At 47.2% G+C, this 17,184-nt stretch overlaps 1 protein-coding gene across 3 annotated transcripts in view; it reads right to left on the minus strand.

The window, feature by feature from the left end:
• Positions 1-17,184, minus strand: part of EMB3012 (embryo defective 3012) — a 244,472-nt gene that overhangs the window by 138,260 nt on the left and 89,028 nt on the right. For all 3 annotated transcript variants that reach the window (XR_015187309.1, XM_086507191.1, XM_086507190.1), the window contains exons 20-21: positions 1,261-1,380; positions 1,008-1,163 (exon numbers count right to left, since the gene is read on the minus strand). Coding sequence is in view for 2 of the 3 variants with exons in the window: in XM_086507191.1 (XP_086363317.1) it covers positions 1,008-1,163; positions 1,261-1,380 (276 nt within the window). In the remaining variant the exon portion in view is untranslated. The remainder of the gene's footprint in view (positions 1-1,007; positions 1,164-1,260; positions 1,381-17,184) is intronic.

Raw genomic sequence — 17,184 nt, forward strand, 5'->3', positions numbered from 1 at the left:
AGAGACTATCTATGATATTTGGTTAGAGCTGACCCACACACTCAAAGACCAGTTTGAGAGACGCCAAGCCAGTTCAGACCGCATGCAAGAGCGCCGAGAGGCCTTCTTGCGACTTTGGCGTCCAGGGCCCTTCTTCACCATGATCCATGGTGCGCCTAGATGGCAGTACCATCCACCAGTGTAGTTGTTTCCTCCTCAAATCTCCTGATTTAGCCATCTTTGTACATATCTTGCTTTTTCATTGGGAAAGTCTCCCCACATGTTGATGTAGCCTCTCTAGCAGGAGCGAATTGTAGCCCATAGGGCAGTTTTCTGAACTAATGGAAGGATCTTTTTCTTGGGAAAAAAAAGAAGATTTGTACTTGCTTCTTACAAGTGTCACACTTTCGTTCCATTCATACCTCAAAGTTACAGAGACCCATAATAGTAGGTACATCTAGCACACCTCGCGAGTGCAATTTGTATCCCATTTGTCCCTACACGGAGTCTCATTTCCATACATCGCAAGATAATATACCAAGTCAAAAAATCAGAAACTGGAAAAATATTGGACCATAAAATGCACCCTAAGCCATGTCAATGTGGCTGTCTTCATGTCAATGGATCCCTTCCCCAAATAACATTCTAGAGGCATGCATATGGGGAAATACATTTCCTCCAGCAAAACGCATTGCTGCATCCTTGACAGAATCAATTCACCAACTGAAATAAGGTTCCATCTTTTCCACTAATATCTTCTCTGCTCAAGCTACGTGTTGTCTAATTTTGGTTACGGTTTAAATTTTATTTGGTTAAGGTTTGGTTAAAATTTTAATTTTATTTGTTTGGACTTTGAGTGCACTTGAATAAATGCACGCTTGTACATGAGTATGCTTACTTGCAAGCAATCAGTGTTTTGTTGCACTCGTTCATCATAAACAAAGGTGAGATCATGCAAGAAGACCTGCCTGCTACAAGTTTGTTGCTTAGCAGAGATTACACAGAACTTAGTCACGTTCAGCACAAACCTGAGCTCCAGTTGGAAAAAGAGACATTTTCTGACCAAGGGCAAGCTGTCCCCCTCTCACATTCAAATGCATTGACAAGGGGACTTGAATGCGAACATCTAATGTAGCTGCGCATACTACTGTTCCATCATTCATGACCGCTTGCACATGAATAGACTGTTACAAACCACGCAAAGGGTAAGTTTTTAAACGAGACACCAGCTGAAGAAAACACAGTCCATAACACAGCAAGATGTAAATGAAAGAAGATTACAGCATAGCCTGGAAAATTAGCTTCAATAAGGCCCACTGGGTTCTCCACCGAGACAATTGTGTCATTAGAGCTTCCAAATCTCAGAGACACTCCGATAGTTGGTCCACCACGAGCCCACACCTGAAACAAAGCGCTTTATAATAAGCAGCTATATACCTTGTCCTAATCAGTTTGTGTCTGGAAGTAAAAAGCTACAAATAAACAGAGCAATAGTAATGACAAAAGAGTGCAGCTAACACTGCACCACGAGAAACAAACTGCTCTTATTCTGAGCAACTATATACATTCTTGTGCATGCAAGCAAGAAAGTTATAAAACGCTGCAATATACAGAGCAAGACTGATGACAAAAGAGTGTTGCTAACACAGCCCCAGGTGTTTTTTGGTCAAATATGTGTAGAAAATAGCATACTCTCACAAACATTTGATGAGGGGAGAGGAAAAGAAAGAAAGCTTTTTTAACGTCTACTAAAGGCCAAGGTCAGCCTATGAGACAAAACAGTGTACATGTGTGTGTTCTCTGGGTACCCAAAAAAAGAACCAGTGCTGAAATTAAACTTGTTACAAGTGACATACACTGACCTTGCTGAGGGAGATGGCCCAGGAGCCAAAGTGACCTATGAGACCAAAAAGTTACGAAGTGATGAATCTGATACAGTGTCTGAGTGCCAAAAAGGAAAGACTAAATGGTACCAAAAAAGATATTGTAACATCCTAAACAATTGGAAGTGAGCTAAGCAACTAACTAGAACTGCATAGGGTATGAGTAATAGCTGATACAATGAGTGATACAATCTCCACTGAGGTGAGTGGATAATGTGTGGCCATCAAGTCATAGGATATCCATCATCGGTCATAGGGGGATCTCATCAGTATCCTCCATGTGACTGGGTGTCTCCCATGCCGAGCTAGAATAGTCTGGATCCTCTGTTGCAATCGTGGACATTTGGATCAATTAACGCGCCTCTCATGCAGGTGAGATCTGAGCTTTACTGTGAGAGCTGCTCCTCAAGCTGCCCAGTGGCCAATCTAAAGAAATCTGTAATCTGCCTGTGAGTGTGGCTCTCCTTTGATCTCCTCAACAGGCTCTCTTTGTGTCTACGCAACTCTAGTAAAAACAGTCCAAGACATCTCTCGTCCGAGTAGCTCATGATTCTAGCAAGTGGTCCAAAACCCTCTCTGAACAAGTAATGAAAGCGGCTACCTATCTCATAGTATACCGGGCAATGACATATGTAGTGCAGCTCTGTCTCTGGCTCCAAATGGCATAAGTGACAGATCTTGGATTTTGTTGGTACTCCTCCAAATCTACCAGTCTCAACCTGAAGCTAATGCAAAGATGTGCATATCAGATCACTAGCACACTGTATCCCATGAGATAAGTGTGTATCCATGTATCAGAGCCTAGTCACAATGCCATCCTCCATGAGTTGGAGAAGATGCTCCCATGTCGACTATATCCATGTCCTCCTAGTATCCAGCTGAATCAAGTCCAGAAGGATGAGTGTAGTGATCTTTGTCCGTGTGAGAGTCAAAGAGGGTGCATCCAAAGAGTACTAGAAGGGGGGCAATCTGTCCATGCTGAAAACATGTAAACGAAACCATGATGTCATCTGTTCGTACCAACAGGCTGTATCCCCTTGCAACACTAACTATCGGAAGGATTCATGAGCTAGCCGGGCATATCTGTCTCTCCGGAGGTCCCATAAACTCTGTATGAAGAAGATTAATCTATTAAGTGTCTCGACCACCAAGGGAGGTGCAGTCAACTCAGCTCGAATTATCTCATGTGGTACTGAAGCCTTGGCTCTAATCATCGAGACAGCATAGATACCAAAGCCTCTCCATTCATCAGTGCTACCAGATCTACCATGGTGATCCACTAAGGGTCCCCATATCTGAACTCTGTACAGCATAGTTGAAGCCACCAAGAGTGTTAGAAAGCCAGGGCTTTGTTCAAGGTTCCTGAACTGAACTTGCGAACACATCCTCCCCAATGCCCCAATGTTGCATAAGATCTGATCAATCTAGTCTTTGCTGCTCACCTCACTGAAAACACTGGCCCATTGAAGACTACCCCAGAGTAGGTGTATGCATATGTCTACTTCACTAGCTCATGACCATAGGTAAATGTGGGTGCTGACCCACTGTGGTGTGGTGTTAAACACCATAATCTTGGTTTGGCCAAGATTAACATACAATCCACTATCATGGGCATGTAAAGCATCCGAGTGACGTTGCATCCCCTACGAACAATCAAAGATCAACACAATATTATCATCATATAACAATAATGGGATCCATGTCCATGCCAACTGTGCTCCTCTATCACCGTCCCTCTCAATGTAGTCTAAAACCTCATCTGCATACATAGCAAATAGCGTAGGAGATAGCGTGCAGTCCAATATCACCCCGATAGTGGAATTAACCAAAGTAAATATCCCCTCTGGAGTGCATACATGCCCCACTACTAACCTGTATAAGCCATGATCCCCAAATCAACTATGTGGTTACCCTTATCTCCTGTAATGTCCACATTAATTTGGCTCTAGGCCCTGTGTCAAATGCTTTGCGGAAAACCACAAAGCTACATCTGCCTGCCATGTGATCCGCCCTCCTCGTTAATGGCTCTGAGTGTCAAAATGTGATCGAGTGTAGAGAAACCCATCCTGAAACCTGCATGTCCCGCTGTTCGTATACTCTCTCTCTCTACCCATCTTCCCAACTGCTGCTCAAGAATGGATGCCTACAACCAAGCCAATGTATCTCCAATCGTGATAGTGCGATAGTTCCCAGACTCCATAGGGTTCCCTGACTTGAAGATGGGTACAATAGTAGACAAACTCTAAGTATCAAGTAGGCCCTCACACATGGCACGGTTGAAAATTATTGCTAGAAGTCCTGCAAGCACATCTCTTGCATGTATAAAACGATCTACTACTAAGCCATCATGATCATATGCTCTCTTGGTCCTCATTCTATCAATGGCCTCTTTACCATCTCGGCAGTAAAGAAAGCACGTGTGTGTAGGCATGGTTAAGGGGGTCTAGGAGAGGTGTCTGCCCAGGAACTGTGTACAAGGAGGATCCAAACCTCCATAGAAGCGATGGTTGGAGGGGGAGAGCGCTCACGGAAGAAGCGCCACACCTAACCGACTCTTGGCTCAAAAATAACTAATATAAAATCTTGCTCTAATCAAGTAAGGAACGCACCTTCTTCCGTCGCACCAAGCATCAAAAGGCAATCCATGAGTGTGTGCGAGTGATGACTCCCATAAGCATAGTTGCATTTAAACTCGTTTGAAATGATTATCAAAAGTTTGAAAAAGTTTGAAGAAATTGGAGTCTGAAATGGAGTTTCAAACTTGACACTAATTGGATTGAAAAACTTAGGGTTTCTTCCGGAATGTTCATTGATCTTCAATTGCAAAACGTTACATTGTCATGAAAATGGTACTTGCTTGCAAACGCTCTACTCAATGGTTATTTGGACTTGAATGCTACAAACTATTTCTAATATGCTAAAATGCTCAAAAATTAGGGTTGCGTTTGAAATGGCTCAAGGGTTCGAATCAAACTCAATTCATACTTTCAAACTTTTCTGTGTTTGACATTTGATGGCGTTTGAAAAAACTATGCCCATAAGTACCTCGCTTTGAAGCTGGCTCTCATCTCTCTACGCTCTTCATCATACCAACTGTTCTCTGGCATGCTTCCAAAACGTCGCCTCTGCTTAGGCTAAGTGTGTGAGTATACCTCTGTTGATGCACACTGCAATGTCTGTCAATATGTGAATGAACTTCACCTCGGCCTCTCTGCATAGGCTTCCGTAGATTCCATTTGCGTAGACAAAGTCAGTCTAATGGATTTCTGCAAAGCCTTTAACACAGTCTTGAGAGCCTGGTTGATACAGTGACTACATGACTTGGGAGTCCCATAGGAACTTGCAGGGTTATCATGGCACTATATAAGACTCTTATAGGGAGAGTACGGACAACAGAGGGTCTTTCAGACCTAGTTCACACTACTATTGGGGTGAAGCAGGGATGCCTACTTTCTCCAATTGTTTGGAATGTATACTAGTGAGATTGCTGACTATATTGAGACTGTACGGGATAGAGGAGCAGAGTTGTCAAGTACATGGATACCTCAATTGCTTTATGCCGATGATATTGTGCTTATTTGAGACTCTCCAAAGGGTATACAAAGAAATCTAGATGCGTTATATGATTATGCACATGGTAGTGGGCTCTCCATCAACCTAGGCAAAACCCAGGTGATGGTGCTCCAGAGGGGAGATTGACGAGGGGATATGCAGCAATAGGAGGACTAGAGAGGATATGTTCACAGGTGCAGTTTCAAGAGCCACGCACTAAGTTGTGGCTATTTGACACATTGGTCACTTCCACCATGCTTTATGGAGTGCAGATATGGGGGACTAGCCTGGATCATCATAGTAGATCACGGCGCACATATGATAGATGGAGATCCATGGAGAGACCACTTATATCCATGATCTTCAGCGAGAGAGAGAGAGAGAGAGAGAGAGAGAGAGAGAGAGAGAGAGAGAGAGAGAGAGAGAGAGAAATGAAATGTCATATTAACGTCTCCAAAAGGCCAAAGTGACCTATGAGACCAAAAAGTTACAATTGGTGAATCTGATACCATGTCTGAGTACGGGAATCACAAAGTTACAAAGAACTAACACTAAAATATGCTTGTGGGTTCAAATGAAATCTCTCATCGATCACTGTCGGATCTCATCGACCTCCTCCATGGTCAATAGTCTCGTTGGGCGTCTTGCATGTCAAGCTAGAGTGATCTGTATCTTCTGTTGCAGCCTTCGTCGGCAATGGGAGACCCCCCGAGGTCGTGGGCATCTGGATCTGCCAAGCTCAGTGGCTCGATCAAGTAACATACCTCTATTATGAGTAGGCTCTGAGATCTGCTGTAATGACTGCTTCATTGGCTCTCCTCTGGCTGGTGTAAAGAAATTTGTGATTCGTCTCTGAGACCGTCTTTTCCCTGATGTCCTCAGCAAGCTCTCCCTAAGTCTGTAGCAGGAACAATCCGAGACACGTCTGATCCTTGTATCTCATGACTCTAGAAAAAGGTCTGAACCCTTCTTTGAATAGGCAGTGGAAGCGGCCGTGTATCTCATAGTATGCCGGGCAGTGACGTGTGTCATGCAGCTCTATCTCTTGCTCTAAGTTACATTGGTGACATATCATGGCCCCTGCCGACACCCTCGAAATCGGCCAATCTCGATCTGGAGCTGATGTGAGGATGTGCGTCTCTATCCAATAGCGCATCTTATCCCATGAGATAAGTGTGTATCCATGTATGCGGGCCTGGTCACAAATCCGTCCTCCGTGAGTTGGAGAAGATGCTATCTGTACAAGGCCATCTTCGTGTCCAAATCCTATGTCGGCTGTATCCATGTGCTCCTGGTATCTAGCTGAATGAGATCCTGACGTACGAGTCTAGTGATCTCTATCCAAGTGAGAGACGAGGAGGGTGCATCCAAGGAGTATTGAAGCGGAGGTAATCTATCCATGTTGAGACCATGCGACTGAAACCATGCTGTCATCTGTCCATACCAACATGCTGTATCGCCTTGTAGAGCTAGTTGTCGAGATGACTCTAGGGCAAGCCGAGCGTATCTGTCCCTGGGGAGATCCCATACACCGTGCATAAAGGATACTGATCTAGTCAATGTCTCCACCACGAGAGAAGGGGAGGGGGGGGGGCTAGCTTGGCTCGGATAATCTCATGTGGTACTGAGTCCTTAGCCCCAATCGTCCGAGAGATCATAGAGACCAGAGGCCTCTCCATACATCTCCATCCATCTGTGTTGCCAGATCTCCCATGGTGGTCTACTAAGGGTCCCCATACGTGAACTCCATAGAGCATAACTGGAGTCACTAGACTGTCAAAAAGCCAAAGCTTTTTTCGCGGTTCCTAAAATTGAACCTGCGAACACATCCTCTCCAGTCCTCCCAAGGCTGCATATGCTCTCGTCAATCTAGTATTTCATGCTCTTCTTAGTGAAAACACCGGTCCACCGAAGATTACCCCAAGATAAGTATATGCATCTGTGTACTCCACAGTCTCCTGGCCATACGTAAATGTGGGTGACGACCTCCTGACCCACTGTGGTGTGGTGTTGAACACCATAACCTTGGTTTTCCCCAGATTGGCAGACAATCCACTATCACGAGCAAATGTATGCAGAGCATTCAAATGATGTTGCATCCCCTCTAGAGAGTCGGAAATCAGCATCGATCCATTTTTCGGCCTTTTCTACTTTTTGTTGGGTCCGTGTGATGACATCTACCCACAAGGTCGTCATTTCTTTTTGTTGCTCCCCACCTTCTTTGATGGCCCGTACTTGTTCCTTAATCGTGTTAAGCTCTTCAATGACAGAGCATTGAAGCTCTCCCTCTTCGAGGACATTCTACGATCGCACCTCTGCAAGCTCTTTCTTGAGTAGTGCGATTTCTACATCTTGGGCCTTCACGCGATCCTCGAGTGTATGTATCATGCTTTCCTAATCTGCCACGTGTGCGTCTAGTCCGTTAATAGTACCTAGGAGGTGGCAGTTGATCTTGCTGATGGACTCGCTCAATTCTTCTTTGCATTTTTGGATGGCATCCTCCACCGTGTCATCCTTGCCATTCTGCTTTCTCATGATTGAAAGGCCGCAACAGGAAAGGGAGAGGGGATACCGAGTGAAGAACATGGTGGTTTTTTTGTTTTTCCTCTCTCTCTCTCTCTCTCTCTCTCTCTCTCTCTCTCTCTCTCTCTCTCTCTCTCTCTCTCTCTCTCTCTCTCTCTCTCTCTCTCTCTCTCTCTCTCTCTCTCTCAGAGACTCTCTCTATGCTATTCATCTATTCCTCTCTTTTTTTTACCCCTTTCTCTCTCTACGCTCGAGGGCTCTCTTTTTTTTTTTTTTACCCTCTTTCTCTCTCTATGTTGGCGAGTTCTCTCTCTACGCCCTTTAAAACCCTCTTTCTCTCTCTACTCTCTCTCTCTCTCTCTCTCTCTCTCTCTCTCTCTCTCTCTCTCTCTCTCTCTCTCTCTCTCTCTCTCTCTCTCTCTCTCTCTCTCTCTCTCTCTCTCTCTCTCTCTCTCTCTCTCTCTCTCCGGCGCCTTGTACCCAGACATGGTATTAGATTCACTATTTTGTAACTGATTGGTCTCATAGGTCATTTTGGCCTTTTGAAGACGTTAATATAACATTTCATTTCATTTCTCTCTCTCTCTCTCTCTCTCTCCGGCGCCTTGTGCGAAAGAAGAAACGAGCTTACCTGGCCCAGATGGAGCGAGACTTGTATCAGTTGTTCTTGAGTAGAGACTCAGGCGAGGCATGGCGACTCTTCCATGAGCACTCCCCTCCCCCAGTGATTACTTCTCCTGATGTGTGGGGCCAGTATGCGGCATCGTTATATACGGTTCCTGGGCAGGATCCCCTTCCAGATCCTACAGAGCCATGTCCACCTACGAGCACCTTCTTTACCACTGAGATGGTAAAGAGAGCCATTGACAGGATGAGGACCCGGAGGGCTTACGATCATGACGGTCTAGTAGCGGAGCACTTTATACATGCTAGGGATATGCTGATGGAGGTTCTTGCAGTGTTGTTCAATCGTGCCATGTGTGAGGGATTACCTGAGACTTGGAGGTTGTCTACTATTGTGCCTATATTCAAGGCAGGTGATCCTACAGAGCCTGGAAATTACCGCACTATTATGGTTGGACACACACTGGCACGATTGTATGCATCCATTATTGAGCAGCAGTTGAGTAACTGGGCAGAGGGTGAGGGTGTACGGGCAAAGGGACAGGCAGGTTTCAGGAGGGGTTTCTCCACTCTTGACCATATTCTGACACTCAGAGCTATCATTGAGGAGGGCAGGTCACATGGGAGACGGATTTATTGTAGCTTTGTGGATTTCCGCAAAGCATTTGACATGGTACCGAGAGCTCGACTGATGCGCAGACTGCAGGAGATGGGGGTGCCCACAGTGTTGATTTGGGGGATTATGGCTTTATACAGATCAGTGATGGGACATGTACGCACCCCAGAGGGGATATCTGACTTAGTTCACTCCACTATCGGGGTGAAACAGGGTTGCCCATTGTCTCCTACTCTATTTGGTATGTATGTTGATGAGGTGTCTGATTACATTGACAGAGAGGGTGATAGAGGTGCCCAGCTGGCAGGGACGTGGATCCCATTGTTGTTATATGCTGATGATATTGTCTTGATCTCTGACTCACCAGAGGGTATGCAGCGACAGTTGGATGCATTACACAGTTTTGCAGAGGATAGTGGATTGTCTGTAAACCTTGGTAAAACCAAGGTCATGGTGTTTAACACCACACCGCAGTGGATCAGGAGATCGGCACCGACCTTCACGTATGGTCAAGAGATTGTGGAGTATACAGATGCATACACTTACCTTGGGATAGTCTTCACTGGGCCGAGGTTTTCTTTGGGGAGAGCAACAAAGACTAGACTGACCAGAGCTTATGCGGCCTTGGGAGGCTTGGAGAGGATGTGTTCGCAGGTTCAGTTCCAGGAACCTCAGACAAAGTTATGGCTCTTTGATACTTTAGTAGCCTCAGCTATGATGTATGGGGTACAGGTATGGGGACCTTCTGTAGGCCAGGATGGTTGGAGACGTATGGAGAGGCCCTTGGTATCTATGATCTCCCGATTGATTAGAGCCAAGGCCTCCGTACCTCACACGATCATTCGAGCAGAGCTAGCTGCCCCCCCCATGGAGATTGAGGCGCTTACCAGATCAGTGTCCTTTGTGCACAGCCTATGGGATACTACTAGAGACAGATATGCTAGATTGGCCCTTGAGTCTTCCAGACAGTTAGCTCTACAGGGGGACACTTCATGCTGGTATGCACAGATGACTTCATGGTTTCAGACGCATGGCTTCACCATGGACAGGTTGCCCCCTTTCCAGTATTCTCTTCAGGCACCCTCGCTGTCTCTTACACGGGTGGAGATCACTAGACTCATTCGTCAGGACCTGATCCAGCTCGACACCAGGAGGACATGGATAGAGCCGCCTCAGGAGTTGAGCACGAAGATGGCTTTCTATAGAGAGCATCTTCTCCACCTCACAGGAGATGGGTTTGTGATTCGACCCAGCTACATGGACACACATATGTCTCATGGTTTGCGTTGTGCCATTGGTCAGATACGCACATCCTCACATCAGCTCGAGATTGAGACCGGTAGATTCAGAGGGATACCAGCAGACAGCAGGATATGCCGATTATGCCAGAGAGAGCCAGAGACAGAGTTGCACTACATATGTCATTGCACAGTGTTCTATGAGATACGGGGGCGTTTCCACTGCTTATTCAGAGAGGGTTTTGGTCCTCTATCTAGGGTCATGAGTTATGAGGATCAGAGATGTCTTGGACTATATCTACTTGAGTTACACAGGTATAGAGACACTTTACTGGGGAGAGCTAGAGAGAGGCAATCCCAGAGACACATTACAGATTTCTTTTCACTAGATATGGGACAGCCAGAGGAGCAGCCACCACTGCAGAGCTCGTCCCACACTCATTCGACCACTACTGGCACTCTCATCGACCGAGCATTGGAGCTACAGAGATACAGACGACCGCGACTGAGGAGAGGAGCTACACAGCATCGACGGAGACTACAACAGAAGATTCGAGCCATACTCTCTCGACATCCAGAGTGCAGATGAGGATGGATCCTAAAAATTTCTTCCATCTTTGTTTCACACACTGTTACATCCAGTTTACCGGGTACCTATTGTATCAGCTGCTACACCCACGTAGTTTTAGATTGTAGTAGTAGTAGTAGTATTTTGTTCCACTTCTAGTTCTTTTGTACCCAGACATGGTATTAGATTCACTATTTTGTAACTGATTGGTCTCATAGGTCATTTTGGCCTTTTGAAGACGTTAATATAACATTTCATTTCATTTCATTTTCTCTCTCTCTCTCTCTCTCTCTCTCTCTCTCTCTCTCTCTCTCTCTCTCTCTCTCTCTCTCTCTCTCTCTCTCTACTGCTGCAGCCCCTCACGCCCCACCTGCTGCAACCCTCACGCCACCTACTGCTCTGTTTTGCGCTGCCCACTCAGTCCCACACGCTCTCTCTCAGTTGGACAGCCACGTGTTTACTCTCTCACAGCAACGCGTAATCAGCTGGACTGCGCCTCCCCCCCGCCCCCCCAAGCCCGCAGGTGCATTACGGTACAGAAGCGCGCAATCACACCTGAAATTTTTCGGACCTTTTTCGAACATGCAAAATTTATTCAGACCTGCAGATTTAGAAAATACAGAATTTACATTTACATTTTTCACGAGTTGCAGACCTGCAGGGAACTTTCAGAATTTCAAAGTTACATAAATTTCAGCATTGACAGAAATTTGCAGAAAAGGAAAATCTCAAAAAATGTATGATTGATATGGGGAACACACATGTATGCATTATGCGGGACAGGGATGTATGTGTGATGTGGACATAGTGGGTTGACTTGGCAGAAGTGCAGATTGTATTTTTTGATGGAGGTCATGACTGCTTCGCCGGCATGTAAGCCCCATCCGAAGGCAACCTTTGTGCTTACAAACAAGCGAATTACACAAATGGAGAGGGAGATGAAAGACTGGAAAGCAGATATGGAGGGATGGTGGAAAGAAAAGGCCAACCTTCTTCAAATGTTTCTCAATGAATACGCGCAGTGGAAGAAAGAGAAAGAGGACCTGCACGCAGAGCTACAAGCACTTAAGGCGGACTCCAAAGCACTTAAAGAAGAGGTCTAAGCTCTCAAGCGAGAACTTGCTGATAGAGCGAGCAATGGACTAGAGGGGGAATTCCAGCCTTCGGTAGTAGAGGAAATCAAGGTCATCAAAGAGCAGGTACGGATGATCAAAGAGGAGGAGAAACAAAAGATGGTAAAGACGTCTTCGTGGATGGATGTGATCACGAAGACGCAAAAGAAGGCGGATGAGGCCGAGAAGTGGATACAAGTCGTTAAGAAAGGCAAAGGGAAAGAAACAACATTTGTCCCCACTCCTACAATCATCAACATGACTCTAGAAGAAGAACAACGAAGGAAAACTAGAGCTTTGCATATAAGAGTAACCGGTCTAAAAGACCGAGATGAGGTGGAAGGGGAAGTTGAAGAACTTCTCCGCATGATGGGTAGTGAGGCTACTCATACAAAAGCATGGAGGGTGGGGAAGAAGACACAAGGCAATGGGGAGACTTCAAAAGGGAGAGCTCTAATCATCCGTTTCCCATCCATGGAGGCAAAGAAGGACTTCTTGAAGAAGCGTCCTACACTAAAGAAAACGGGCATATTCCTTGGAGATGACCTCACTCTCACACAGCTTGCGCATATGAGAGAGGTAATGCCAGAGATTCAAGCGGCAAGGGAGAAGGGAAAGACAACCTTCTACAGAGATGGCCGGGTTGTGATTGTAGAGCGGCGCTACACATGACGGTGCGAGACCCATGGGACCACCCTCAAAGTTGCCATGTGGAATTGTAATGGATCTATGCGACTTGATGTGGGCGCCTTTGAGGATAGTTTCAGGGGAAGAGACATCGTCTTCTACTCTGAGACACATCAGGCCCCTGAGCAGTCTATGCCTCACATTAGTGGATATAGATGGGAGACTGCCTATAGACAGGAGACACGATCAGAGCGCAGAGGGCGAGGATCGGGAGGAGTGGCAGTGGTATTCCGGGAGGAGTTGCAGCCCTTGATACATATAGCCCGTAGAGATGAGCAAGCTAGGTACATGTGGGTGAGACTGAGAGCAGAGAAAGACAGATATCTTTACATTGCTATTTGCTACTTTCCCCCGAGCACGTTAGTGTATGCACCACCCAGAGGACAGTCCCCTTTCTCTATTTTGGATGATGACATATGGGAGTTCTCTAGAGATGGTGACATCATCATCCTAGGGGATTTCAATGCTAGGATTGCCCATCATCAGACAGTATTTTATGATACTTCAGAGGAGATGCCGAGAGAGTTGGATGCTGCAGAGACAGGCCTATCCATACTATCACAAGATGGAGAACACACTGAGTATGGACGACACTTGATAGACATGGGGACTGCACATGGATTGGCCATCTTGAATGGCCTACAGAGATTTCCCACTTCAAGGGGTTTTACATGCTTTCCACACAGACATGGAGCCAACACATTGGATTATGTCATGGCACAGCCGAGCCTCATCTCTACTATCCAGGATCTCACGGTTGGACCCAGACCTGTTGGTGTGGCAATGGATCATGCTCTTGTGTCGATGGCCATCTCTTTTCAGTTTAGTGTAGCACACAGGCTACGGGCAGCAGCCCCTACTTGCTACACCTTCACGCGGGAGACAGACTCTGTATACATAGATGGGATCTACAGACGCCTATGCACAGTGGAGCCAGGGCGACCTCTGGAGGAGCTTACTACTATATTGACACAGACACTACATGATGCAGCAGCAGAGGCATACCCACATACCCAGCCTGAGCAGAGATGCCGTTCGGGGAGCATGCCCCAGATTGGTTGGTATGATGAGGAATGCCGGGACACTAGAGCTAGACTTCAGAGGGAAGTGCTTTTGGGGGACATAACTCACAGACAGTCACAGATTGACTTCCAACGCCTAGTACGGCGGAAGAAGAGGGCATTTTTGGCTCGGCTAGAACAGGATCTATATCAGTTGTTCTTGAGTCAGGACTCACGTGAGGCATGGCGGCTCTTTCAAGAGCACTCTTCCGCCCCCCCGCAATCACTTCTACAGAGGATTGGGGCCAGTACGCATCATCTCTGTACACAGTTCATGAGCAGCCCCCCCTTCCCGCCCCTCCCGATCCATGCCCACACACATGTGCTTTTTTCACCGTGGAGATGGTGAGGAAGGCCATTGACAGGATGAGGACTGGGAGAGCATACGATCATGATGGTTTAGTGATTGAGCATTTCACGCATGCCAGAGATCTACTAGCAGAGCTTCTAGCAGTGATGTTTAATCGTGCCATGTGTGAGGGCTTGCCTGATACTTGGAGCCTATCTACTATTGTACCTATCTTCAAGTCAGGAGACCCTATGGAGCCTAGGAATTATCGCACTATCATGATTGGACACACATTGGCACGGTTGTACGCATCTATTCTTGAGCAGCAGCTAAATAGATGGGCAGAGAGGGAGGGGATACGCGCAGCCGGGTAGGCAGGGTTCAGGAGGGGTTTTTCTACTCTTGACCATATCTTGACACTCAGAGCCATCATTGAGGAGGGTAGATCGCATGGGAGACGGATCTATTGTAGCTTTGTGGATTTCCGCGAAGCATTTGACACAGTGCCTAGAGCTAGATTGATGCGCAGATTACGACAGATGGGAGTACCCACAGAGCTCATTTGGGGGGTCGTGGCATTATACAGGTCAGTAGTGGGGCAGGTATGCACCTCAGAGGGTCTATCCACACCGATTCACTCCACTATTGGGGTGAAGCAAGGCTGCCCGCTCTCTCCTACTCTATTTGGTATGTATGTGGATGAGGTTTCTGACTACATTGAGAGACATGGTGATAGAGGTGCACAGCTGGCAGGGACATGGATTCCATTATTGTTATATGCTGATGATATTGTGTTGATCTCTGACTCTCCGGAGGGGATCCAACGTCACTTGGAGGCTTTGAATAGGTTTGCTCAAGAAAGTGGTTTGTCCGTCAACCTTGGTAAAACCAAGGTCATGGTATTTAATACCACCCCACAGTGGATAAGGAGGTCAGCACCAGCATTCACATACGGCCAAGAGATTGTGGAATATACAGAGGCGTACACTTACCTCGGAGTGGTTTTTAGTGGGCCAGCATTTTCATTGAGAAGGGCAGCAGAGACTAGACTGACCAGAGCCCATGCAGCATTGGGTAGATTGGAAAGGATGTGTTCACAGGTTCAGTTTCAGGAGCCTCGGACGAAGCTCTGGCTCTTTCACACTCTAGTGGCTTCTGCATTGCTTTATGCAGCTGAGATTTGGGGACCTTCATTAGATCATCACGGGAGGACAAGCCACAGTGATGGATGGGGGGACATGGAGAAGCCTCTGGTCTCTATGATCTCGCAGCTCATTAGAGCCAAGGCCTCAGTACCACGTGCTATTGTTCGAGCAGAGCTAGCTGCCCCCCCCCCACTAGTGGTTGAGGCGCTCACCAGATCGGTCTCCTTCATACACCGCATGTGGGAACTTCCCAGAGACAGATATGCCCGCCTTGCACTTGTCCTCTCGACAGTTAGCCATGCAAGGAGATACAGCATGCTGGTATGGGGAGATGACATCATGGTTTCAGGCGCATGGGTTCAGCATAGACACATTGCCTCCCTTCCAGTACTCACTAGATGCACCCTCTCTGACTCTTACACAGTCCAAGATCACCAGGCTCATCCACCAGGACTTGACTCAGCTAGACACCAGGAGAACATGGATACAGCCAGCACAGGAGCTGGGCACGAAGATGGCTTTCTACAGAGAGCATCTCCTCCAGCTTACGGTTGATGGTTTTGTGACGAGGCCCAGATACATGGACACCCACCTGTCTCATGGGATACGATGTGCTATCGGCCAGATACGTACATCTTCACACCAGCTGCGGATCGAGACTGGGAGATACAGCGGAGTACCAGAAGAGGCCAGGACATGCCCCCTGTGTGACATCGAGCCTGAGACAGAGTTGCACTACACATGCCACTGCCCCGTCTACTACGAGATACGAGACCGCTTCCATTGCTTGTTCAGAGAGGGCTTTGGACCATTCTCCAGAGTCATGCAGTACAAGGATCAGAGATGCTTGGGTTTGTTTTTGCTTGAGCTACGCAGACACAGAGAGAGCCTGATGAGAGGAGAGGCTAGCCAGTCCTAGAGAAAGATCACAGATTTCTTTAGAGCTGCCATTGGACACCCGGAGGAGTTACTACCAAAGCAGAGCTCGTCGTCTCACACCAGAGGCACATTGATCGACCGAGCGACTGAGCTTGGAAGATCTAGACGCCCACGATTGCGGAGGACTACATAGCATCGACGGAGGTTGCATCAGAGGATTCGGATCACTATGGCTCGACATGCACGACGCCCGGTCAGACTACTGACCATGGAGGAGATTGATGAGATCCGCAAGCGATCGATGCTGGATCTCTTGTGATCTAGCTATCCCAGCTAGCTGCTTAGTTCACACCTAGTACTTTGGGATTCCATAGTATTTTATTGTGACATTTGTCATTTCAGTTTTGTCATTGTTGTCATCTTGTTACTTTGACTCTGACTTTGTATCAGATCCACCACATTGTAACTTTCTGGTCTCATAGGTCACTTTGGCGTTTTGAAGACGTTAATGTAACATTTCATTTCATTCATCTCTCTCTCTCTCTCTCTCTCTCTCTCTCTCTCTCTCTCTCTCTCTCTCTCTCTCGCTGCCCATCCCCAGCTGTAGCAGTGCGCGGCACAGCCGCTGCTGAAGCCCCACCTGCCACTGCCGCCCCTTGCTGCCCTGCGTGTCCGCGCGCTGCCCACCCCCAGCTGTACCAGTTCGCGGCACAGCCGCTGCTGCAGCCCCACCTGCCACTGCCGCCGCTGCCATTCGCTGCCGACTCCCCCTGTTGCGTCGCTCCCGCCATTGCCCCCGCCTGCTGTTGCCGCCTGCTGCTGAACTGCCCCCAGCCTCCCCCTCACACAGCCATCTCTCTCTCTCTCTCTCTCTCTCTCTCTCTCTCTCTCTCTCACACACACACACACACACACACACACGGATACATACCCACACACACACTACACACATACACGCATACATACACGTACTCCCCTTCTCCCCTCTTCTTCACAATATGAAGAGAGGGTAGCTCCGAATACAACTA

This window comes from Adiantum capillus-veneris, chromosome 30 (assembly GCF_014529385.1).
Source record: "Adiantum capillus-veneris isolate H3 chromosome 30, ASM1452938v2, whole genome shotgun sequence".
Taxonomy (NCBI): Eukaryota; Viridiplantae; Streptophyta; class Polypodiopsida; order Polypodiales; family Pteridaceae; genus Adiantum; species Adiantum capillus-veneris.